General features: G+C 37.7%; 2 protein-coding genes across 3 annotated transcripts in view; one reads left to right on the top strand and one right to left on the bottom strand.

The window, feature by feature from the left end:
* Positions 1 to 305: 305 nt before the first annotated feature.
* cftr (CF transmembrane conductance regulator) lies at positions 306 to 20,838 on the top strand. The gene is made up of 27 exons (XM_043264537.1): positions 306 to 652; positions 1,344 to 1,454; positions 2,301 to 2,412; positions 2,807 to 3,022; positions 3,186 to 3,275; positions 4,120 to 4,283; positions 4,769 to 4,894; positions 6,242 to 6,488; positions 6,698 to 6,790; positions 7,045 to 7,221; positions 7,637 to 7,828; positions 9,671 to 9,765; positions 10,578 to 10,664; positions 11,535 to 12,246; positions 12,912 to 13,049; positions 13,339 to 13,376; positions 13,507 to 13,787; positions 13,890 to 13,969; positions 14,538 to 14,688; positions 16,077 to 16,304; positions 16,595 to 16,695; positions 17,067 to 17,294; positions 17,766 to 17,921; positions 18,014 to 18,103; positions 18,868 to 19,040; positions 19,132 to 19,237; positions 20,042 to 20,838. The coding sequence occupies exons 1-27, from the start codon at positions 600 to 602 to the stop codon at positions 20,252 to 20,254; spliced, it is 4,458 nt and encodes a 1,485-aa protein (XP_043120472.1). The 5' UTR covers positions 306 to 599; the 3' UTR covers positions 20,255 to 20,838.
* Positions 20,839 to 20,961: 123 nt separating this feature from the next.
* Positions 20,962 to 25,470, bottom strand: part of cttnbp2 (cortactin binding protein 2) — a 40,123-nt gene continuing 35,614 nt past the window's right edge. For both annotated transcript variants that reach the window (XM_043264536.1, XM_043264535.1), the window contains exons 17-23: positions 24,952 to 25,130; positions 23,861 to 24,066; positions 23,512 to 23,694; positions 23,362 to 23,413; positions 23,168 to 23,279; positions 22,505 to 22,651; positions 20,962 to 22,132 (exon numbers count right to left, since the gene is read on the bottom strand). In XM_043264536.1, the coding sequence (XP_043120471.1) occupies positions 21,881 to 22,132; positions 22,505 to 22,651; positions 23,168 to 23,279; positions 23,362 to 23,413; positions 23,512 to 23,694; positions 23,861 to 24,066; positions 24,952 to 25,130 (1,131 nt within the window). In that variant the 3' untranslated portion in view covers positions 20,962 to 21,880. The remainder of the gene's footprint in view (positions 22,133 to 22,504; positions 22,652 to 23,167; positions 23,280 to 23,361; positions 23,414 to 23,511; positions 23,695 to 23,860; positions 24,067 to 24,951; positions 25,131 to 25,470) is intronic.

Here is a 25,470-nt window from a genome sequence, read left to right as displayed (position 1 = left end):
TCAGTGTTGCAAATATGCTATTTTAATCAGGGATAGTATTGTAGCATCTAAAATATTTGTTCTTCATTGGACATTTTCTATTATTTATTTATTTTCTTACAATATTAAGACCTTAAATCTCTTTAGTCATTTATTTTTCCATTGGCAAGCATTATGAAATCAGGAAATTAAACAATAGCTGCAGTCGACTTGCATGCGTTAAAAGTATTGACGTTCTTTCTCGAACACCACGAAATTCTCCGCTGATGACACGCCACTTGCTCTTGTAAAGTAACACGTGAGCATCTCTGTAAAAGACTGACAGTTTGAGGATGGCATGCCCAAAGGATCCGTGGCATTTGGGGCTGAGAGAGCGCACTTCTCTCACTGAATCACAGCGCCGCTGTCGGCATGCGCTCTTTATAAGCGAGTTACTTCTCGTTGTCGGTTTGAGAGTCGAGAAATCCTCCTCATCATCTAAATACTGGCAGCGACTGAACCGAAGATCTCAGCGCTGAACCGTGCGCGCGGTGGAGGACAGCGCCAGAGATCCTCGCTCGGCGGAGTGGCGTTAAGCTGACACCCGACCTAAGCGGTGTCACCCCCGGGGTACTTTTAGGATGCAGAGATCACCTGTGGAGGATGCCAGCTGCCTCTCAAAATACTTCTTCTGGTAAGGTGCAACCAAAATATGAAATGTTTTGTGCGTCCACGTTTGAGCTGACAACAAAACGCTGTGCTTTATAGGACACGTGCGTGTATAAATACCAGAGATTTTTTTCTAGTTTATTCACATTTATACTTTTTTTTCTCCACACGTGAAGACTACTGCACCTAATGCCTGATATATTCATAGAAACATTTTAATAACAGCCAAGTTTAATTCAAGCACGTTCTGTAACTCTGACCCCTCTGAAGAAAGTTTACTTTTTATTGTGTATATGCGGTATTTGCAATACTCTTTAGGTGTTTTCGAACAACGATTCTACAATCTAAAAAGTTTTAAAATTTAACCAGAGGAAGTAGGCTCGCTTACTGTACACGTTCACAAACAGAAGTTGGGTTCGACTGAGGTGGTAACCATAGCAACAGTGCGCCGTTCGAACGCTTTCATTCAGCTATTTAGAACTTACTACCTAACTTAATTTTTGTAAAAAAATTAAACATTTTTTAGTTTGAATGGCTTTTGTTTCAAGAACGAAATCAAGTTATTTGAATAATTCCCACACCAGTCCTGACTCCAGCATGTTTATAGAACTGTGCGTAAAGATACCTTAGTGCATGACTACACGTAGGCCAAACCTTAAAAAATAATAAAAAATCACAATAAAGACTTTTTCAACGTTTGTTCTGACTGTTTACAGGTGGACAAACCCTATAATGAGAAAGGGTTTTAAGGAGAAACTGAGGCCATCTGATGTTTATCAAGCTCCTAGTAAAGATGCTGCAGACATCCTTGCAGAGCGTTTGGAGAAGTTAGTATTTGTGTTCTCACCTTCTACTGATTATTTAATCAAATGTTGTTTAAACTGATATATTCATTTAGATTCATACAGAAAAGATTTAATCGTTCTAATAAACGAAACATGTTTATTGCATTTCCAATTACATTGGCATGAGAATTAGGGACAATTTCATATTTAAAATTAACATATATTGATGTTTCCTCTGCATTTTGATGTTATTACTGAATATATTTCCTCATGTCTCCTTTATTCAGTAACCAGAACTAGAATGAAAGAACTCTTTTTTTGTAAAGTGAGCAAATTTACATAGTGAAGTGACTCACAATCTTGGTTTCTATTGTGACTTTCAGTATCCTCAGAGCTCCTTTTACTCACCAGAGCCAAATATCACACCTTTAGGTGTTTGTCTGATGTTTTTTGACAAAAGAAAGGAGAAAAGAAGAATGAAATGTAGGCAACCCCCTTAAATGTCACCTTGCCCATTCCAGTAAAGTTCCTCCCATGCCATGTCTCACATAGACCACAATACATCCATGCCAGTGCCCTGCTAATGGGCATCAAATGTGACCTTTTAAAGTGCCAGGCTCCTGGTGAGTGATAGATGATGAGCATTTCTGTTATTCGTCTAATGTGTGGCACTGCTGGGAATTTGAACTTTTTATACAATTAACAGGTTGGAGCAGTCTCTGCCGTTTCCCCAAGCTTGTCAAGGTCTCTTTGCTCTGTTTAATAAGTTCGCTAAATCACCTTGGTTATATAGGACTGCACTAAACAATGTGGACCATACCCAGTTTATTGTGGGTGGGTGGATGCTGTTTAACTGTTCCATTCAGTTTTCTCTCTTTCCCTAAACAGAGAATGGGACAGAGAAGTTGCATCTGGAAGGAAAAAGCCTAGTCTACTACGAGCACTGGCACGATGCTTCATATGGCCTTTTCTGTTATTTGGCTTCCTACTATATATAGGCGTAAGTGTCCAGATAGATTCTGTGAAGTTTCTTTTTGTTCTTCCATTGGAGTGTTGATCTCTAAATGCAACAGCTTGGTACAAAAGAGTCCAAACGCATGAAGTGTATATTTGCCAATTTGTTGGCACATGGGTGGATATCGCTGGCTCATTGGTATGAAGTTGTGTGATTCCTGGCTGTGTACTGCAGGTAACAGTGCAGTGTGACTTTCTCAGCGAAGGACTTACAGCTTCTGACCTCATGCTAGATTTTCATCCACTTCTCGTTTGATTCATTTTTTGATGTTGTATGCATGTGCTTTGGATATCAATTTGTAATGATGCGTCTCTGTAAATGGCAATTATAAGCTTGTAAATCTGAATATGAAGATGCCACTTCTGTTACTGTTTTTCAGGAGGCTACAAAAACAGTGCAGCCGCAGCTTTTGGGACGGATAATTGCATCATTTGACCCGGTCCATGAACCGGAACGAGCCAATGGTTACTTTCTTGCCTTTGGTCTCGGCTTGCTATTCACCGCCCGCTTTCTCCTCCTCCAGCCTGCGATGTTTGGGCTGCACCGCCTGGGCATGCAGATCAGAATCGCGCTGTTTAGCATAATCTATAAAAAGGTTTGTTTCTAGTTTTCTCTATTTACTATCATCTGTCCCTGACACCAATATCATTCCTTAAAATCTGGGCCATTTATACTAGTACAAAATATGCAATAAAAACACAGTATTTTAAAATAACAGTATATTAAGTGTTTGAATTTCTCTTAATCTTGACTCTTAGACCTTGAAACTTTCTAGCCGAGTTTTGGACAAGATAAGCACAGGTCAACTGGTCAGTCTGATGTCAGCCAACCTGGGCAAATTTGATCAGGCAAGTAAGAAAAGAGCAAATTACGTATGTTTATTGGATGGTAGGTCACCTGTGATACTCTGTTTTTTGTCTTTAACCCTAAAACACAACAAAATGCAATGTATAAAAAACACCTGTAAAAAGGCCCCTAATATTACAGACTGTTTAACATACTGTACTTGTCTGAAAATAATTTTCAGCAGCCATTATTCCAGTCTCACATGGATCAGTGGGATATGGTCAATTCTAGTATGCAAAATTGTTTTTCAAGAAACTTTTTTTATTAATATGAAAAGACTTTTTGTGCTGATTAATATTTTTGTGAAAAACCTATTTTCTAAATTCTGTGATGATTAGAGCATTCAAAAGAACAGCAAAATTGTATGAAATCAAAATGTTTTGTAAGGATGTAAATGTCTCTACTGTGTTTATTTCTTTCAACCCTTCAAATGGTAGTGTGTATATGGCCAAATTGTAAAGAGGCTTACCAAAAGAAATGAATAACCTAATACTGCTGCTAACATGTTGGCAGAGCATTAAATTTAGCACAGTACTTCAATGGGAGAGCGTAGCTGAAGTCTGGAACGCCTTAAGAAGGTAGAGCCAATGTGCTGAATATTGATACACTCTGTAAGTGGTCTGAAGCAATTAGCACCTTTGTTTAATGTGGGTTCTTCAAGTGTCCTTTCCTTGGAATGTGTGAGATGGTTTTGCTGTATTTTGTACCTCTGCAAATGTGCAGAAGCTCCTAGATGTCATCCTTTGACATAAATACGTTTAAAAGTAAACAAATAAAGCATTCATTTTTTATTAATCACTAAAATTTAATACAATGCATGTTGCATTTCTTCTTTTTTTGGTATAGAGCCTGGGTATGGCCCATTTTGTATGGATATCACCATTGCAATGCATCCTGTGTACAGGGCTTATCTGGGAACTCATTGATGTCAATAGCTTCTGTGCACTTGCCGCTATCTCTTTGCTGGGTGTCTTGCAGGCCTTTCTCTCACATAAAATGGGTCCTTACAAGTAAGTCTCAAATTTGCTGTTTGCCTACATCCTAAAACCAAAAAGTGAATTTTGCCCAGAGATATTCCCATTGTTAGACTCTAACTGGTACAACTTTGTTTTAGAAATATCTCTCGAACTATGCTCCCACAGAAACACACATTCCAGCTGTGATTCATGCTGGTTAAAGTCTTTGAAGGGTTTGGACAGGTAGTTCACTTCTGCTTCTGTAATCAGGAGGCCGGTTAACCTTGTGCCTTTGAGAAATGTAAACAATGTTGCTTAGATCTGCTACTGAGACAGATTGCCACACACACAAACTCACAATCAAGTTTAATTCAGTATGGATATTGTCTGTATTCAGTGTCTTCACTCACGAGACACCACTGTAGACATTAGTCAGATGTATTAAACACCCACATTGAAGTTTGTTGTGTACAGGGTGTAAAGTTCTCTAAGAACAAACACATCATTACAATTTTCTACCTTTTTCTGCTTTTCTTTAGAGCACAAAAGGTGCTACTGACTAACAAACGGTTAGCTCTGACCTCAGAGATCATGGAGAACTTGCATTCGGTGAAGGCCTATGGCTGGGAGGAGATAATGGAGACCCTCATCAAGAATATCAGACAGTAAGACCCAAACAGATTTGTAGGATGTTCTTTTATTAAAAACAACTCAAACTCTATTTTTTAAATATATACACGTAAGTAGTTTTTTTCACAGACGTTCTCAAAAAAATGGACTGTACAGGATGCTTAGTAATCTGTTTAAATAAATACTATAAATAATTTAGAATTGGAAAACTATGGCAAATTAATCAACCCAGAACTTTGCAAAAGCTAAATTGTTTCCATGTTAATTGATAAAAGATTTTGTTTGTTTTTTTTGAGATAGGGTGGAGCATAGATAAGTCTCAAACAGAGAAATGAGTGATTTAATTAAAGTTAACAGTTAAAGTTGATATTTCAGTTAATTACATTTCTATCCTAGTGCTTTAATTCCTACTTCTAGATTAAGTGAAGTTCTTTTGTAAGAGATTTTGGATCAGAATAGTTGGTCTGGATCAGAGAAACCTGAAGCCACAGTCTCCCACTGTTTCTCTGTAGTATTACATTTATGGCAGCACACGGTATGCCTTTGTGTTTTTGTTATCAGCTTAGTCTCTGAGAATCAATGTGTCGTTGTTTTTTTAGCTATTTGATATCTCATGACACAGTCTCCAAATATCCTACCCATCTGGCATTCTTCTTCTGGGGAAGGCAAGGCAAAGCAAGTTTATTTATACTATTTATTTAATATAGTTAATATATACTTTTTTTATTTGTATTTTTTTACACAATTGTTTTAAAGTGATTTACTTAAAAACGATTCTAAATAATTATAAAATAATCACATGCAAAAATAATACAAATTATGATAAAAACAAAATGATGCAAAGACCTGAGGGCTGGTGTGAATTGCTCAGATTTTCTGGTTCTGTTCAGAATCCTGGCACCAGCATTATATATGAGGAAGTCTGGTGAGGAGTCCATTACAATAATCCTGTTAGTGATAAGAGCATTCAACAAGTCTTGACTAGAAACAAGACATATTATTTTTTAAGATGGTAATATGTTGATTTACTTATTGCTTCAACATAACTACTGAAACGTAATGTCTGACTCTGCTTTTTGACCCCTAGAGTAAAGGTATGCATTCAACTTGAGAACTTCATGTTTATTTCCAAATGTAATGACTACATAACATGTAAATGTTTTCTCTTTGATTAATTGAAGAAGACTGTGGTGCATCCAACTGTTAATTTCATCATTGTATTGGCAGATGTTGAACCTGGATGTCATCTGCATGGCTTTGATAGGAAATTTGGATCTTTCTCATTATTTGGCTACAAGTTGAACAAAAGTAGTGCAAGCACTGAAACTTGAGGGACTTCAAGGACATGTTTGTCATCCTTACTTCCTGTAAACTGTGTGTAGGGATGAAGTGAAGTTGACCAGGAAGATTGGCTCCTTGCGCTACTTCTACAGCTCTGCATACTTTTTCTCGGCCATCTTTGTGATTGTGGCCGCAATCGTGCCTCATGCCCTCAGCCGTGGTATCAACCTCCGTCGCATATTCACCACTCTCTCCTACTGTATGGTGCTGCGTATGACTGTCACTCGACAACTGCCCGGCTCCATCCAGATGTGGTACGACACCATGCGGCTTATTTGGAAGATTGAAGTGAGTCCACTGTTGTGGCTGACACTTGTAGTGGAGCTTATGCATCTACAGTACAAACTATATGCAAAAAGTTTTTTTTTTTGGAAAATACAGAGTGAGAGTATTAAAGTGTATTCTTAGTGTAATGCTGTAAACTGTACTGAAAATGTTGTTGTTACTGTGGTCTTCCCTTTATTCAAAGCTCTACTTAACTTACCCATTTCCTCAAGGAATTTCTTAGCAAGGAGGAATACAAGTTAATGGAATATGATCTCAGCATCACAGAACTGGAACTTAAAGATGTGACTGCTTCTTGGGATGAGGTATAGTTATGTATCCATAATCTTTTAGATTAAAAACGTGTCTCATTATTAGAAGCAGGTATAAAGATCTAATTGGTATGTTATATATTTACAGTTTCTCAGTCTATTTGAATATGAATTGCATTTTCAGTTCAGTAGCTACATGGCTAATGACCCATGAAACCAAACTGAAGTCAGTATTTAAAGAAAACAAAAGATTTTTTTAATGCATTAATTGTGCTTGTGTGGTAAAGCATAAATCTGTGTTTCATCAGGGTCCCGGTGAACTTCTGGAAAGGATAAAACAGGAGAACAAAGCTAATGGCCATCACAATGGAGATGCAGGCCTATTCTTTACCAACCTATATGTCACCCCCGTGCTGAAGGACATCAGTCTGAACCTGAAGAAAGGAGAGATGTTGGCTGTTACTGGTTCTATGGGATCTGGGAAGGTCAGAGTGCTTGCCGTTATTTTCAAACCTTTCGTAAATATATGTCAATGCAAGTAGTACTGAAATGCACATAAATACGTTGTATATGAATTATAAATATTAATAGAATTATTTAATTAATTGATAATATATTTTATTTCAAGATTAAAGAAAAATAAATAAATAAACACATTTTTCTACTTTTAAGTCAAAGATTAGTGTAGGAAAAGAAACTAAATCATTCTAACATGTAATATAACAAATAACAGTGAGTAAGCGAAAGGCCAAGTACACTACAGTGTGAAGCCTTTAATAAAATGAAAATAAGGTAAAATCCAAAAGGTTGAGTAAAGCTATCTGTTTAAGGGAAAGCAAACATTTGTTAAAAGGAAACTGTAAGGTTGTCATTGTTCAGACATAACGTCTGTATTTATAGAGCTCATTGTTGATGACCATCCTCGGGGAGCTGGTTCCCTCCTCTGGGAAGATCCGACACAGCGGTCGAATCTCCTACTCCTCCCAAACAGCCTGGATTATGCCTGGCACCATCCGAGACAACATCCTTTTTGGTCTGACCTATGATGAGTATCGCTACAAAAGTGTGGTCAAAGCATGCCAGCTTGAGGAGGTACTGACAAATTAATGCTCTTCAGTCCACTCTTTGTCTCTCTCATTTCCTTACTTTTACTCCTATTTCCAATTTCTTTCCCTGTTTCTCATTTTTACATCACCTCACAGTCACACTATGTTGCCTGACCTCACTCATCTCTTTTATAACTAACTAGTCCTCATCTTTGTTTTCTCTCATGTTTCTGGCTCCTGGTTTGCTTCTGTTTCTGTCTTCCCTCTCTCACCCTCCCTTTTTTCTGTTTCTCTCTCTTTTTCTACATGGAATGCTCACCTGGCAATTGAACTGAGAACCTTTGTTAGACATAGAACTGTGTCATATTACTCTTTTCATGGTTTTCTCCCCTCACCCTCAATCTCTTGATACCAAATCGGCCAATCGTGTGCAGCTATCAGCAGCCAAAGTGTTGAGTGACAGGCCCCTTGTTTAATTGAGTCTTACATGAAAGGACAGTCAGAGCCAGGAGATCTGCTGACAACACAGTCATTTCCAAGCATTAGGCTGACGTGTGAGATTCATCCCTGCTAGTGGAGGAGATTTGTGTAGTGAAAATCATATTGCAATGTTTTACAAAAGCTGCAAAAAAAAAACCCGTAAATTACATTCACAAAGATTTCATATAATATGTAGTGAAGTATTTTTGTTAAATTTTTTTTTTTCACCAAATCGGCAAACATAGTTTTTTTTCTTGCTTTGAACAAAAGCTGTTTAGGCTGAAAAAAAGAATAAAAAACTTACTAGTTAGGCGAGAAATATATTTCTTGCTATAGGGAAAAAAACACATTTTAGATATTACTATAATATAATATTATATAATATAATGTTTAACTGTATATTTTTATTTATAGGTAAAAGCTCATGATATATTACTGCAATATAATATTATACAATTTATAATATATTTTCAGATTATATTTTTAGATATTTAATTAACAAAGATTTTTTTCTGAAGGGTAAACCTGGGATATTTAGTCTGTCTCAGTTCCCATGTTTCCCATAGGAAGAAAAGTAAACACATTTCCTTTCAAACAAAACATGTTTTCACGGTAAATGGTGATTACAAGCACGATTTATGACTGTTTGTTATGAAACATCTAGACTCTAACAACAGGAGATCTTATGGAGCAGTGTGAGGTGGCTATTGCTATTGTCATCACAATGGTAGGCTAGGCCATAACAACAGAGTGTGAGAAGTTAGCCATTTATGTGCTAACTAGCAACAAGCTACAAAGTGTTGTTATTATCTTTATTCAGTTTATTTCCCAGCATGCTTAATCTCCTGAATCATGAGTTAGCAACAAGCTCTCAACGAAACAGCAGGATCTAATAAAAATGGATGTTGTCATCATATAAATTTCCTTTGTGGCACTGATATACTAGCATTTCAGTCTTTTGTGTCTGAGCAGTAAACCCTGGCATTTCCATTTTAAAGACATCTAGGCCTCCGCTCATTTGTTTGTGTAGGCTTTTAAAAATCTTTGTCACTGCATCACTTCATTTAATTATTATTTTTAATGCTACTTCGACGGACAAACAGAGTTAATGACAAGGTAAGTACTTCCTACAAACTCATTTTAAGTGGTATGTGGTTCATCTTAAGGTGGTCAAGTTTTTTTTTAAGCACGAGCGTTTCCATTAATTTATGTCAAAAAGGTTTTTAAGCAACTTTAAACACACAGTTTACCAACTGCTGCTGTAAGTGTGTGTTGTCTTGTATTTGTCAGCGTACTTCAGACTTGGGTAAAAGCATGTTGGGGTTAAATTTCCCTAAATCTTCTCCTTTGTTGTGTAATGTATTGCTTTCCTTTGCTGTACATGATGATATTGCTGATATTTTAATAGGATCTGGCTGCTCTTCCTGAGAAGGATAAGACGCCCATGGCAGAGGGGGGGTTAAACTTGAGTGGGGGTCAGAAGGCACGTGTGGCTCTGGCCAGGTATGTCACACATTTCCTCACCTAAACTTGAACATCTCTCAACTCCTCAGATGTACACCAGCACCTGCAGTTTAACTCCCCACTTGCCCCACGGCTGGTCTTTCCCACAGAACTTTAGGGAAGAAAATAAATCATATACGTATGACTTTTTAATGACTGTCAAAACACATTGTTACATAACACCAGGAAGTTTGTTCTTCGATCTGTCGGATTTACATGGCCATAAACTCAATTATTAATATAATAATTAAATACAATCTTGCAGTCATAAAATGAAGAGACTTTGAGTTATTGTTTGTTTGTATAAAAGCTTTCCCCTGTCAGTGCTTGTCACGTTCGCGCTTTCGCGAGACTAAGCACACGAGACTTAAAATGAATTTAAATGGATTTAATCCCAAAACAGCAAAATAAAGATACAAAGGCAGGCAGAACAGGCAGGCAGGACAAAAACCACATATGGACATTGACAATCGGACAACGTGAACTCAAAACACACAGGACTAAATACACGAGGAAATTAACTAAATTAACAAGACACAGCTGAAGACAATGATATAATGAACATGGAGGGAAGGCAGGGCACAGGGAGCACATGGCACGAGAAAAAAACCATAAACAAAGAGTCCAGAGATGTGACAGTGCTGTTGTTACATAATGCATTTATTATTCATTTTATTTATTTATTTATTTATTTTTCCAGCAAAGTTTACATTGTTAGTATGTCTTTAGTTTGCAGAGTTTACCAATTTTATTCCTTAAAAATGAATTGAATTTAAGTTTATTAAGTAATATATATATATTTTTCTGCACAGGGCTATTTACAGAGATGCTGATGTTTACCTGCTTGATGCACCATTTACTCACCTGGATATTGCAACAGAAAAAGAAATATTCGACAAGTATGTATTTGGATTAATTTAACAAAATAATGAGGTATTTGATTAAATTAGGTGCATATAAAAAATTATTTTTGAAACATATTTTACATCAAAGTGCAACAGTTAGTTTCTAGTAAAAAAATAAAAATCCCATTGATTTTAACGATAATTTAAAAAAAAAACCCCGATAAACCTAAAGACAGATTTATTATGTCCTACAAGGTTGTTGATGAATCCTTTATGCTTCTGTTGAAGGCACCACCCCCAAATATTTCGACTTAATTCTTAAACAATCATGTTTAACAGTAAAATTCTCTCTCTATATAACTCTAACAACAAATTTGCTGCTTATTAATAGTTAGTAAGATAGTTTTTTAGTTTCTAAGAATTGGGTAGGATTAGAGACGTAGAATATGGTCATGCAGAATATGTGCTTTATAAGAACTAATAAACAGCTAATATTCTAAAATACGCGAATAAGCAACTAGTTAAAAGTGAGAATTGGTCCCTATACAGAAGTTTTGTTTATCAATCCTTTTTAATTAGATTGTGCTGTTCACAGTGCTTCATGGGATTGTAGTTCTTCATTAAGTACCCTATCTATCTTTTTGTACAATTTCCAAAAACTTTTTTGCTTCAAATCAAAGTTTGTAATGTTGATTCACCACTGGTTACTGTATGTTTGGTTAATGGCTTATGATTCTTAAACTAAGGCTTCTTCTTAGTACCAAAAATACTTCAAGCGCCAAAAATGGGCTGGTACTGTTATGCCCTGTTCACAAATAGCAAATTAATTCTAGCTTCTTAATAAAGAAATGACAGTACTGTAGTTAATTTAGCTTAAATGTGAGAAATATTAACGTGTGACCTCATTTTTATGTATTTACCCAGATGTCTGTGTAAGCTGATGGCCTTTAAGACACGCATCTTGGTAACAAATAAGATTGAGCATTTAAAGCGGGCTGATAAGATCCTACTGCTCCACAACGGTGAAAGCTTTTTCTACGGGACCTTTTCAGAGCTTCAGTCAGAACGGCCTGATTTCAGCTCTTTGCTTTTGGGTTTGGAGGCCTATGACAATGTCAGTGCAGAGCGCCGTTGCTCCATCCTCACAGAGACTCTCCACCGTGTCTCGGTGGATGAGAGCGCAGGCATGCGACCTGAGCGCTCTGCTTTTCGCCAGGTGGCCCCATCCATGCCCGTGTACATAGACGAAAGAAAATCTTCAGTTATCGTTAACACTCTTGGAGCAGCTCGTAAGGCGTCCTTCATTCAGATACCTGAGGAAGAGGTTCGGAGGACGTTACCTGACCGTAAGTTCTCCCTGGTACCAGAGAACGAGCTAGTGGATGAGTCCTTTATGGGAAGCGATGTGTATCATAATCATGGAGTGCATATGGCTGGTCAGAGGAGGCAGTCGGTGTTAGCTTTTATGACTAATGCACAAGGCCAGGGACGCCGAGACCAACTTCAGGCATCTTTCCGTAGACGGTTGTCCGTCGTGCCTCAGAGCGAGCTAGCATCTGAGCTGGACATCTATACCCGCCGCCTGTCAGACAGCACTTATGAAATCACAGGGGTCCTAGAGGAAGAGAACATTGAGGTGCGGAAAATTCTTGCACTTACTGCACCATTTTACTTTGCATTTGAGGCTTTAAAGGGATAGTTTGCCCAAATTGTATATGACTTTCCTCTTTCAAATGAAAGAAAAAAATGTCCTGGCTCTTCCAAGCTTTATAACGGGGGTCAAGATTTTGTCAAATAAAGTGCATCTATCCATCATAAAAAGTGTTCCACATGGTCCCAGAGGGTTAATGATGGCTTTCTGAAGTGAAGTGAAGCAATGCATTTGTTTTTAAAAAAATGTCCATATTTAAACGGATTTACAATTTACTAACCATAATCTCTTGCTTTAGACATAGGATGACATAGGATTTAGGCATACCGTAAAGAATGGTGAGAATATACTAATCTTGCAAGAATTATATATATATATATATAATGGATGGATGCACTTTCAGGCTTCAAAATCTGTGAGTTTTTCTTTCATTGACCAAAGGGTACCAACAATTTTGTCCACGTCTGTATATAATGGATGGATGCACTTTCAGGCTTCAAAATCTCATAACCTATTCAGGACATTTTTTTATATGACAAAGACGGAGTCATATACATTAAGGATGGTGTTAGAATGAGTAAAACATGGGGTCATTTAAAATTTTGTCTGGACTATGCCTTTAACTTTATCTGATTTGCTTCTCCTCGCAGGCATGCTTAGTTGATGAAATAGATGAAAAAGAGGAGGTATTTGAAACAACAAAGTGGAACACATATGTGAGATATGTGTCAAATAATAAAAGTCTTCTTTATGTTCTGATCTTCATCTTCATTATTGCTGCAATTGAGGTAATCCTAATAATTTGTGCATGTATTCATGAACTGTATACTGACATGCTGTGCATTACAAATTAATATTGTTAATGTTTCCACTGTTGAAAAGTTTGATATTATTTGATATTAGTAGATACTTTGTATTCATCAAAGATGAAAAAATTCTAAAAATTGCCATTGCCATCACAGATAGATAGACACAAATAGACACTTTTTTTACAATATCACAGTTTTTATTTAATTTTTTGATGGTGACTTCTTTCAAAAACTATTTAAACATTCATTCTTTTTTGTGTGTTTTTAGGTTGCAGGATCTGTAGCAGGGATATTTCTAATAACTGAGTATGTGTTTTTCCTTAATTCTTTTCTAGGCAGAACTGGAATCTTTCTTTGTCAAGCATTCTTCATAAATAGTCTGAGAGTCATTTTAATCAATCAACAAAGTACTGCATTTTAATTTTTTTTGTTGTAGTGAACTTTGGAAAGAAGAGTACCAGCGAGTTGAGCCAAATATGACAAAAAACTCCAACATGTCTTCACCTGGAAAAAGCTATGCAATTATCGTGACCGAGACAAGCAGCTATTACATTCTCTACATCTACGTGGCCACCTCAGAGAGCCTCCTTGCGATGGGATTTTTCCGGGGTCTTCCTTTCGTGCACACTATGATCACAATCTCCAAGAAACTGCACCAGAAGATGCTGCATGCTGTTCTCAGTGCACCCATGTCTGTGCTCAATACCATGAAGACAGGTCAGTGTTATCATAAGCTGAAATAAATCGAAGCAAACATTTTTACACAGGTGCCGTTTCTCGCATTGTAACGCCATTTGTATCTCTATGTCATTTTTGAAGGCCGAATCATGAATAGGTTCACCAAAGATATGGCCACCATAGATGACATGCTTCCTCTCCTCATGTTTGACTTTGTCCAGGTTGGAGCCTCCTTCGATAAACTTTTATTGTCAAAAGCCTTGAATAGATGGGTAGATGAATGTCGATTTAGTGCAGCGTTGCTCACTTTAGCATCTTGAGTCGTTACACTCTACAAAGTTCAGTTTCAACTGATTAATACATACATCAGTACTATAAAGATTGTGTACCAAATCATAATAATATAGTCTGTCAGATGGATTAGAATGATTTCTTACACACATACAGTACATGCTTTTTTGGCCAATATTGTGTTTAAATCAAAGATATTTTAATATGTTTTTGCATTTATTTGACCAATAATACAGTAAAAGCACTTTTATTGCACTAAAAACACTTATATACAATTTTAAATATAAAATAGAAAAGTAATTTAAAGCTGAATTTTCAGCAGCCATTACTCCAGTGACATGATCTTTTAAAAAATAATTCTAATATGCAGATTTGGTACCTAAGAAACATTTTAAATCTATAAAAATCCATAGATTTTAATCTATGCAAAATAAGCATTCATCTGAAATGGAAGTCTTTTATAATGTTATAAAAGTCTAATTTTTTTCTCCATTACAGTTGACTGTGGTGGTGGTTGGATGTATTCTTGTGGTGTCCATCGTGCGGCCATACATATTTCTCGCAGCAACTCCCCTGGCCATTATTTTCATTGTGATGAGGAAGTACTTTCTCCGAACAGGTCAACAGCTTAAACAGCTGGAGACAGAAGGTAAGGCCAGACAATATGTGCATTCTTTGCATGCAGTTGTTAGATACGTCTTTGCAGTTGGCAAAGGCATTCCTGACGCACTCTGGCGTGTGGCTTGCTGCCAGGGACGAAAAAGCCAGTTAGACAAGTCACTGATGGGAGGTCAGTGCTAGGTCCAAAAACAGGGGAGGAGCAGAGGATGGATGAGTCAACCAGAAAGAGAAAAGGATATCTCAGAGGAAGTGGCATGGGCGAGAGGTCAGAGCTTTGTCTTTTGGCCAATCGCTATTGGTCTATTACATCTCTGAATAAGGCAGACCCATTTCTGTTGGTCTCTCTGTAACGCAGACAGGAAGAAAACTCCTGTTAACTTCAGATGTCGACGCTCTTCCTACTGTCAGCTTGTCCAGGGCCACTGAGAAAGCAACTAGGGCTTTCCGTACTTTGTAATAGTGGGTTAGCAAAAACCCGACTAGGGATTTCCTCTGATGCTATCCTGATATCATTCACTCATCGTCCACAACTGATGGGCTACAAGCTTCATGGCGGGGATCCCAGAAAACTGCGCAATCCTATTGTTTTTCAAACAAGAGGAGCTAAAGGCATTGTGTTTTCTATAGAAAGGGAAAGGAATGTTGCAAGGAAAGCCGTGATGAATGAGAAAAATGTGATGATTTAATATCACGGGCAGCTGAACTTGTTGATCAGTTCATTTTGTGTATGAGGTCACCTGAAGGCCAAAGGACGGAGGGCAGGACTTTTATTTCTTCCTTCCTCTTCCTGAACCTTTCTGCTGTTGGAAGTGTGTGCAAAATGCAAAATTCAAGCGCTCAATATTGACAGGTGACCCAAACAAATTGTAAATAATGAAAAGTTCTAACTGAATTGAAAATGCATTTGCATTTAGTTATACACAACACACACACACACACACACACACACACACACACACACACACACACACACACACATATATATATATATATATATATATATATATATATATATAACACTTTATTACAAACATTGTGCTACATTCTTGCTACATTTTTTGTGAAAACAGTGTTACTTTTTTGAAAAGAAAGTTCCAACCTTTTTCAAACAGTTCAAATATTAAAATATTTAATTGTAACAGAATTGTTTTGTAACATTATGCCTTGCTGAATAACATATTAATTAGAATCCTAAATTATTAATTTTATATAAAGATGGGTGGTGTCGAGCTGCAAAAATCGTCCTAAAAGTGGCCCATATACCAAAATGAAGATTGATTTGGGTTCTACAGTAGGAATGACCTGAATGCCTCTTTTTGCATTTTTCATCATACAAATTAATGCATTATTGTACTATTGTATTTCTTTAGAGGACTTCAAATTGAATATGCACTGTTGTCATCTTTTATTCTTCAGCTCGTAGCCCCATTTTCTCCCACCTCATCATCTCGCTGAAGGGTTTGTGGACCATCAGGGCCTTTGAGCGGCAAGCCTACTTTGAGAACCTGTTCCACAAGACCCTGAACACTCACACGGCTACCTGGTTCCTCTACCTATCGACTCTGCGATGGTTCCTCTTCCGCTCCGATATCATCTTTGTGTTCTTTTTCACACTGACCGCCTGGATTGCGGTAGGAACCAACCGTAAGAACGCTTCTCCATCTGTATCTAGGCAAGAGTGAACCAAATGAACAGTAGAGCATGTTAAGTGTGCGGATGCCTCTGTTTATTTGACGGTTCTCTGTGGGTCCAAAAAGTCAGTGAACGCTAGATTTAGTGGGTTTTACAGACAATTGATTTTATTAAGAGGTAATTGTGAGCAGTGCTTGGAAAATGCCTTTGAAGTGTAGAAGTGAGGTCACTGTGAGCAGCCTTGTTCTTGATGTTTATACTTGCTTGTTGGTTCATGTGAATGTGTGTACGTTATTCCACAGAGGATAAACCGGGTGAGATTGGTATCGTCATATGCCTGGCAATGCTCATTCTAGGCACCTTCCAGTGGTGCGTTGCCACCAGCATTGCAGTAGATGGAATGGTACGTGCCTTTTTGGTTTTCCTCATGGAAAACTGCATGTTTTTCAGTTGTTCTAGACTGCAGAAATTGTCCTGTTCTGTAAAAATATTGTTTGAGTAAGTCAGAGCAACGCTAACAGGGCTTATCACGGCACAGAACGTTTTGTTTTCCTTCACTTTGACCTTATCAGGAGAATAGTTACAATCACACTGATACTCATTTATACAGTAGTGCCGCTTTATTTTTGCCACATGGTGTAATTATGTGCGCGTTTGTATTCGCACACACAAACACAGAGGCTAAGCATCATTTAAAGGCTAAACAAACCACATGCAGCTTGGACCTCAGTGGACCTGATTACATCATAGCTCTTCTAATCCTTCTTCCTCCAGATGCGTTCTGTTGACCGGGTTTTTAAGTTCATCGACCTACCATCAGAGACACCCAAACCGGACAAAAGCAAATGTTCGGATCTGATTATCGAGAACGTCGATGCACAGGCTGACCCAAGCTGGCCCAACCGTGGTCAGATCGATGTGCAGAATTTAACAGTTAAATACACAGAAGGGGGTCATGCTGTCCTCAAGAACCTGTCCTTCACTGTGGAGGGCAGACAGAGGGTATGTTCAAGCAACGTCCAGATTTGAACTCAAAACATTTAATAGTTTCAGAAAAATAAAGGCTAACATGCAAATCTTTCATCAAACTGTGCATTTTTTAAAAGTGTTGTCTCACAGCATGATATTACAGTGGGATATAACCTGAATTCTGAATTTTTAAACAGTGGGGTGTAAAAGTCAAATGCTATTTTGGGTTGTGAACTGCCTTTTGGTTTTTAGTGGTTTTGTTTTTTTTGTACTATTCTCTGAGGTCCGCTTCAAAAAACTTCACAATTTATAAGTAATAGGCTAGTTACTGTCCCTGTTTTGACCCCTTCATCGGAATGCCCTGTTTGAATTGGCGTAGATTGTAGATTCAAAAGTCAACGACCCCTGCTGTGATTAGCTAACAATTGCTAACATCCTTCCTAGGTGTAAATCTATTCACAGATTTTGTTTTATTGTGAAATTTGATCATGTGATCTTTTTCAGGTGGGTATCTTGGGCCGAACAGGTTCTGGGAAGAGTTCTCTGTTCAATGCTCTCTTGAAGCTGGTTTACACAGATGGTGATATCTCCATCGACGGGGTTAACTGGAACAAAATGCCACTTCAGAAGTGGAGGAAAGCCTTTGGTGTGGTGCCTCAGGTAACAGCGGTTCTGGGAACAGCTTTCATCCTCTCTTCATAAGTCAATCTCATGATGTATGTTTGTAAATATCTCCTTTCACACCACCACAGAAAGTCTTCATCTTTACGGGACCATTTCGCATGAACCTAGACCCTTACGGTTGCCATAGTGATGAGGAGCTGTGGCGGGTCACGGAGGAGGTGGGTGTCTCCAGAGCAAATGATCAATGACTGTGAGGTCAAGTGGTTTGATGACCCTTTTTTTCCTAGAGCAATTCAAAGCAACCCGAAAAAGCATTGTTTCTGCTGCTGAGACTATGGCAACTCTTTATTTGCCACTCAGCAGTTAAGGTTGAAGGGTGTAATTTGTCTCAAACCGGCTGGGTAGAGGGTAGCCTTAAACTAAACTCAAACCATTGACTAAAGCTACAGTTATGTTGTCATGTTGTAACATAATTTTATTCGTTAAATAAAATTATATAAAATAATATAGACAGCAAATAATTTTTCTTCATACTTGATGAAGGTCAAATGACTGAAATGTTGCATTAAAAATATTACATGTTTTTGCAAGCTATATTTTTTTTCTTAGTTATTAATTATCTTATGCAGCTACCATTTTGGGGGGTTTGTGAAGTCTCCTATCTGTTGTTTATAAAATAAGTGACCTTTTCTAAAGCAAAACATGAGGTCATCTGTTTAAGAATAATTATATGCTAATCTTCCAAATGCTGTCATGTCGGGCACAGAAATTACACGCTTCTTGTTCTCTTGTTCTTTAGTTATAATTTAGGTGTAATTGTTTTTGACAACAGTGTTTATTATTACTGTGTTTTTATTTTAGAGTCATCAGAAATCATTTAATTAAGGCAGAAAATTAGGTCTAGTTAATTGAATGTATGTCATAGACAATTTGCTGAAGGTATTTGCTTGATTTACAATTATTTCTGTGTTTATGTGTGAAGGTCGGCCTCAAGACAGTGATTGAGCAGTTTCCAGATAAACTGGACTTCCAGCTGGAATACGGAGGTTATGTACTGAGTAACGGCCACAAACAGCTCATATGTCTGGCTCGCTCCATCCTCAGCGGAGCCCGAATCCTCCTCCTGGATGAGCCAAGTGCCCACCTCGATCCAATGTGAGTTCAGGCACCACTGGCTGTTAAGTCCAAATGCAATGAATTTACGTATTGGTAAATAATAGTAGCTGTGATTTGTCTTTGGTTTTAGAACAATAAAGGTGTTAAAGAAGACATTACGACAGTCTTTCTCCACATGCACTATATTACTGTCTGAACACAAAGTGGAACCGCTGCTCGAGTGCCAGTCTTTCTTGGTAAGGCTATTGCACTACTTTTCTCCCCTAAACACAAACTTAAAGGAATACTTCACCCAAAAATGAAAATTACTCGCCTTCATATTGTCCCAAACTCATAAGACCTCAATCTTCAGAAAACAAATGAAGATATTTTCCGAAATCCGTCAGCTTCCTGAGTCTTTCTTGTACAGTTTAACACACCTCTGAACACAATTTAAGATATTTTGGATGAAAACCGGGAGGCTTGACTGCCACATAGTGAATACTGTCAAGGCCCAGAAGATTATTCAGACCGACAGTTTTCGGCCAGTTGGTGATTAACACTAAAGACTAGATTAACGGCTGCTCAAACATGAGGGCTCTCATTTATAAATGTTGCGCAGAAACCATCCTAAATGTATTCTTACATTATCTCTCAAATTTGCATATGCGTGATCCATAGCATGCTTGTGAGCTTGAACTTGAAATGACTCCAAATGAATGTTGTCAACATTAAAGACCACATCGTCCAAACCCTTTAATTTAGACCAATGACCTGCAAGAACACCTTGACATTATGCTAATCACTTTTCCATATTTTCCGTTTTTACTTGATTTGAATCGAATAAATATAACAGTGGTCAGCATAAGAGCATTCTGGCCTAATGGATATAACCTAGTTTTGGCAGTCGCGGCTTAGATGGGTTAAGTGCAGAGCACAAATTCAGAGCATGGGTCACCACATCATATTGTTTCGTTAGAGACTTCTCTTAGAAAATAGCTTCCAGAAAATATACAGTATATTTCAGTATTTGTCCTTTACTCATCTTATCTCGGTTGCAGATGATGGACAAAGGTCAAGTGAAGACCTACGATTCCATTCAGAAGCTGCTGAATGAGACCAGTCATCTGAAGCAGGCCATAAGCCCAGCGGAGCGCCTCAAACTCTTCCCTCGCCGGAACTCCAGCATGCGCACCCCTCAGTCCAAACTCAGCTCTGTTACACAGACACTGCAGGAGGAGGCAGAGGACAATATCCAAGACACCCGTCTCTGAGCGTCTCAAACTGGAATTCATCAAGCTTACAATGGTCTCCAGATGGTACATAATATTGGATGACCTATCATGAGAACATTTGACATTTATTATGGAGAGATGTATTTTTCATTAATGTCACAAGAGGTACTCTCACAATGGGACACACAGTGAGGCCAGGAATAATTGAACATTGTTTTAAAAATTGTATAATGTAACTTTTATGATTTATCTCCGTTCTTTTTCATTTGATCAAATCAAATGTATTCTTCTGTTATATTTCTTTGAACATTTAATTTATTAAGTTAACGTGTGACCAACATCTGACATCCTCTGAAAGTGCAGCAAAACGGCATCATATGAATCACGTAAATGGCGTAACAGTTACTCGATTTTCAAAACATTTTGGCGTATCGTGGAATTAGGAAAGTCACAAACAGAAACGATGATTATTTTAAAGTGTAAATATATATATATAAAAGACTTTTCTGTGAAGCAAATATATTTTTCGAGACCGCTCTTCGAGTTTTTTTTTTCTCTCTCAATGTGGTCACCAGCAATGACCTCATTCCACTCTTATCTTGTGTTATAGTGGGAAGCTTCAGACGAGAGGACACAAAAACATAGCTGGTGGTGATAAACGATTCCAGCTGAATGATTCGGTTTCAAACAAACACAGTGTTAGCTTTAGCAGCGTGGAGAAAGAAAACCCAAGCACTGAGGTGATGTCTAGGATAGTGCATTTTTAATTGTTGTGCTTGGAGGAAACAGGACAATTTCTCTGAACCTCATCCGACAACTATAATACATTTAAACATCAGAGGTCGACTATAATCTCTTCTGTACATATGAACAATACTGACTTTAAAATAATACTTGTTTATCCTAAATGTTCAATATAGAAGAAAACGAAAAGTTAATGCGCGCCACTTCCGTTTCAAAGTTGGGTTTCACAAAGTCAAAGTTCAAGCCGGTCACTGAGCACGCATGAGAGTAATTGAAAATACTAATTATGGCTTAATGGACGAAAACAAAATATCCTGTGTTCGCGATGGCGGTACTTATTGCCACATTCAGTTCGTTTGGAAACAAGTGAAAAAATATGAACCAAAATTTAATATTACAAACAATATATACAGTTCTCATTTTCCCTTCAAAATTCCTCCAATGTACAAGCGCAATATCACGCACACGCACACGCACACACACACACGCACGCACGCACGCACACGCTAATCTATACAACATTTAAGTTCCCAGTTCTTATTTACACATATTTGGTAAAACCCTGATTTTCGACAGTTTTTAAAACTCACCTTTCACTTATTTAAACATAAAACACGATTGATTGAAAATACTAAAGAGCAAAAAGACTACCAGCTCTTTGATCCAAAACATTTGACCTAAAAGGTAAATTGTAAAGTGTTCGAGCAGTCTTTCTTTTGTTAGTTCATCGTCCTTTTTTTTTTTTTTCCTCAGAGTTCTTTACTTAAACAGTTGAATATATTAAAACTATGGTCCCAAAGTACACAATGTAATATAGTGTAACAAGTATGGACAACATGTACAAATACTAAAATGCTGCCAGTAACCAAACTTCACAACATAACAGACTGAGGGCAAAAGGAGGGCAGTGGGAGGTGTCTATCAACGGTTACTGTAGTTTTCATTACAGTTGGGGTCCAGGAACCAGATGTCGTCTTGTGAGAAGTTGTTTCTGTTGTTATGAGATGGGGGCTGCCTTGCTCTACTGCTCGTGGAGGCTCTGCTAGGATTGCTGCTGTGACTCTGAAGGGCACTGCTGGAGGTGTTCACCTGCTGAACCCCTCTGCTGCTGGGGACGGGCAGATGCGATCTGGGCCTTGTCGCTCGTCGAGGAGAAGCGTGACCACTGTCCATCTTTTTAAAGAAAAAACAACATGCAAAAAACATCTTTGAGTGGAGAATGTACTTGTTCTTGAATGTACAAATGTTCAAAAACAACCAAGCGACATAACATAGCCACCATTTTAAGGCAAATGTAAGAAAGTGCATGAGTTACTATTAAAAAAAGGCACTTTATATTTTTGCTTATTGTAACATAGTGCTGTACGCAGTAGATCTGTCTTTCATAGCTTGCGAGTTGATTCCCTAGAAAATTATTTGTAGAGCATTCCAAATAGTTTATTAATAAGGCTCCATGATAGTTAGGGTGTTGCCTTAGAAGGCAGCTACTCATGTAGGTGGCTCAGTAGGGTTTGGAACAGCCATGGTGTTTTATCAAAGACTTGCCTTCTGTGGTGGAGGATGGGTCATATCCACGGCACTCTCTGTTGTAACAGGGTGTGTTTGGGGCTGCGTGACCTCGGCATCACTCCTCTGAGGAGTGGGCGGAATCGAGTCTGGAAGCATGATGAAGTCCTCTTTAAAAAGAGCAATCTGTACAAGGTAAAAGAAGAAATTAACACAGCTCGTCAGTTCCTAGAAACCGCAAGGCCATGTGCTAAACTGTGCCAGACTGTTTGTGTAGCCTGAACGGAAAGTCTCTAAGAGAAGCACAAGCTGTTTTTTTAGTTTGCACCAATCAAATCAGAAGCTAGGAGATTAATACCTTAAGCTTTCTTATTGTATATGTAAAATAACAAATACCTATAACAACGCAAAAATGTAATTCAGCATGATGTTAATTTTTGAAAGATCATGTGACATCAAAAACTGCATTAATTGCAGTTTTATATATATCAATATATACTATATATATATATATATATATATATATATATATATATATAAAACAACAATTTATTTTAAACTGCAATAATGCTGCATTTCCCATATTTCTGATAAATAAATGGCATTGTTGTGATGATGCATTAAGAGTTCTTAAAAACAACAGTTTTTGTGTATTATATGTAAACAGTATGCATTACAACAGGGAGCGTTATTGTCTATTACCTTGCTTATGTCTGGCTCAGATTTGCTTGAGCACATGGTCTGGAGCTCTCTGATGAGATCCGTCTCATCATCAGAGCACAGAGAAAGACCAACAGCAACTCCATCACCGAGTCTGCAGGAACATGCACACATACTCATTGACTAACAGTGCCATCTGCTGGTAGTACAAACATATGCCCACATAAAAAACACACCTTGCATGATTGACATTTGTCATTGAGTGAGCGCTTGAATTCGCCAGAGATCCTACATAATAAGAAAAAAGGACATTTTTTCTTCGATTATTCTGAGAATTTTTATTGTTACTGTAGTAGTCAGTACTGTAGTAGTCAGTTACACCTCACCTTCTCTTAAAGAGCAGCCAGAGCTCCTCCCAGAGGCGGGGCTCCCTTTCTTCCTTGGACTGGTATTGGCTCGTCTCCAAACGCCATTATCACGGCCTTTTCTGCCACCTTTCCTGTAGGCAGAGCCAATGGTGGAAAGAGGAAAACATCCTCCCTGGAACTCCGGTAAAATCCTGTCAATCTCTAACCACACAAAGACAAAAAGAGTAAGGACCAATAATGACTACGCTGGTTGACGGCTACTTTGAATGTTGTTGGGAAAGTAGCCAAAGCTAAATAAAATTAGCTAAGCTAGTGTAGTTCTATGAGAGGCAATGTGTGTTCCTCAACATTTTTGATGGTGCTGTACCTGTTCTGGGCAGTGGGCAGCCCTGCAGCACAGCCTTATTCAGCAGGATATTGAGAGCTGCCTTGACTACCGCCCTCTGACCTGGGCTCAGACCTTTGTTGTTGGGAGAGCGTCGTTGGGAGGGAGAGCGCTTGGCTGTTACTCTAGATATAACAGCATCCTCGACCCGTGGAACTATCACTGCGTTCCAAAGCCTCACCAACCATCTGAACACAGAGACACATCGTCCAATATTAACAAATAATACTGCCTCCCTTAGAAAACAATACAAATATCAATCTAAAAAATAAAATGCAGTTTAATACAGGTTAAAGTTTCATCTAGATTCATGTAGTGTCAAAAATACATATTTTTCCCATTATAATACAATTTCAATACTCGATACAAGCTACCGGCTGCATTCTCTCTTCTCTTCACACAGTGAGTTAAAACAGGTGTAAGGTTTTATGTACCGTGTGCTTTGGAGCTTTGACTATAATCATTTATAAGTCTACAGCTTATGATATTGTGTATCAGTTTCTGGGTTCACAGTAATACAGCAAACTCCACCTATGCTGCAAGGTTAAAATATATTTTGCATCATAACGTGTGTCAGTCATGCTTTATTTTCACATTAGCATAATCTCCAGCAGTGTGGAAAGACGATTACAGAATTAATGAGAAGTTTTTGCAAACCCTTATTTACCGAATGTTTTTTTCACCAAAATGAAAGCTTGAGAATTGAACTAAGTGTAGCTATTAAGACATAATAATTATTATGTAATGTTTTTTACTGTAAAGTAAAATAACTACTTAATATTTGTTATAAAATAAAGCTGTATTATAGTAGTAATAGATTTATGTCTAATATAAATAATAATAATAATATTTTTGTTAGAAGTAGTACTTTCCACTATTGCACTTTGAGGAATCTCAGTTTTAGTTGATAAGAGAATATTTGATTATGGTCAAAAATATAACTAAGATACGGTTAAAATTGTATTATATTAATTGTATTGTATTTTGATGCATTTTTTTCCCTATGGTATTGAAATGTTATCAAATATTTTTCAGAGATATTCCAGTATTGTGAAAACTCTTGACTGCCGTACTTGGGAACAGCTTGGGTCTGTTCTGGATTCACAGGGCAGGAGAGGAAGATATAGGGTCCCAACAAGGCCTCTGAGGTCCCCAGACGAGACAGGCAGGAGTTGAGCTGGTGCCACACTGAGCACACCCAAGAAAGACATTTGTGTACAGGATCATCAGAAGTCCAGCACCGGCCCTGAGTCTGCGCAGCCACAGAGAAACTCAATTGAAAAGATGCAAATCAATATTTGGTTTCAATTAGCAAATTGCTATTAAAGTGGTCCTTTATCTACTTTAGGCTTCATGAGAGTTTGTAAATTAATTTGTAAATGAATTTTTCTATTAATGATGAGGTTATTAGCTTTCTGACCCTCAGAAGAAAAGAAACTGTTGAATAAAGTTGTTCCTAGTACACAAAAAGTACTAAAACTTAATTTGAACCACTTATGTCGCATGGACTATTTTAACAATGTCCTTATTACCTTTTGGGCCTTGAAAGTGTCAGTTGCTGTCTATGTAGAGTCAAAAAGCACTTGGATTTC

The sequence above is a fragment of the Puntigrus tetrazona genome, chromosome 18, assembly GCF_018831695.1.
Source record: "Puntigrus tetrazona isolate hp1 chromosome 18, ASM1883169v1, whole genome shotgun sequence".
Taxonomy (NCBI): domain Eukaryota; kingdom Metazoa; phylum Chordata; class Actinopteri; order Cypriniformes; family Cyprinidae; genus Puntigrus; species Puntigrus tetrazona.
Note: the sequence above shows the minus strand (reverse complement) of the source record. Positions and strands in the feature narration are given on the sequence as shown.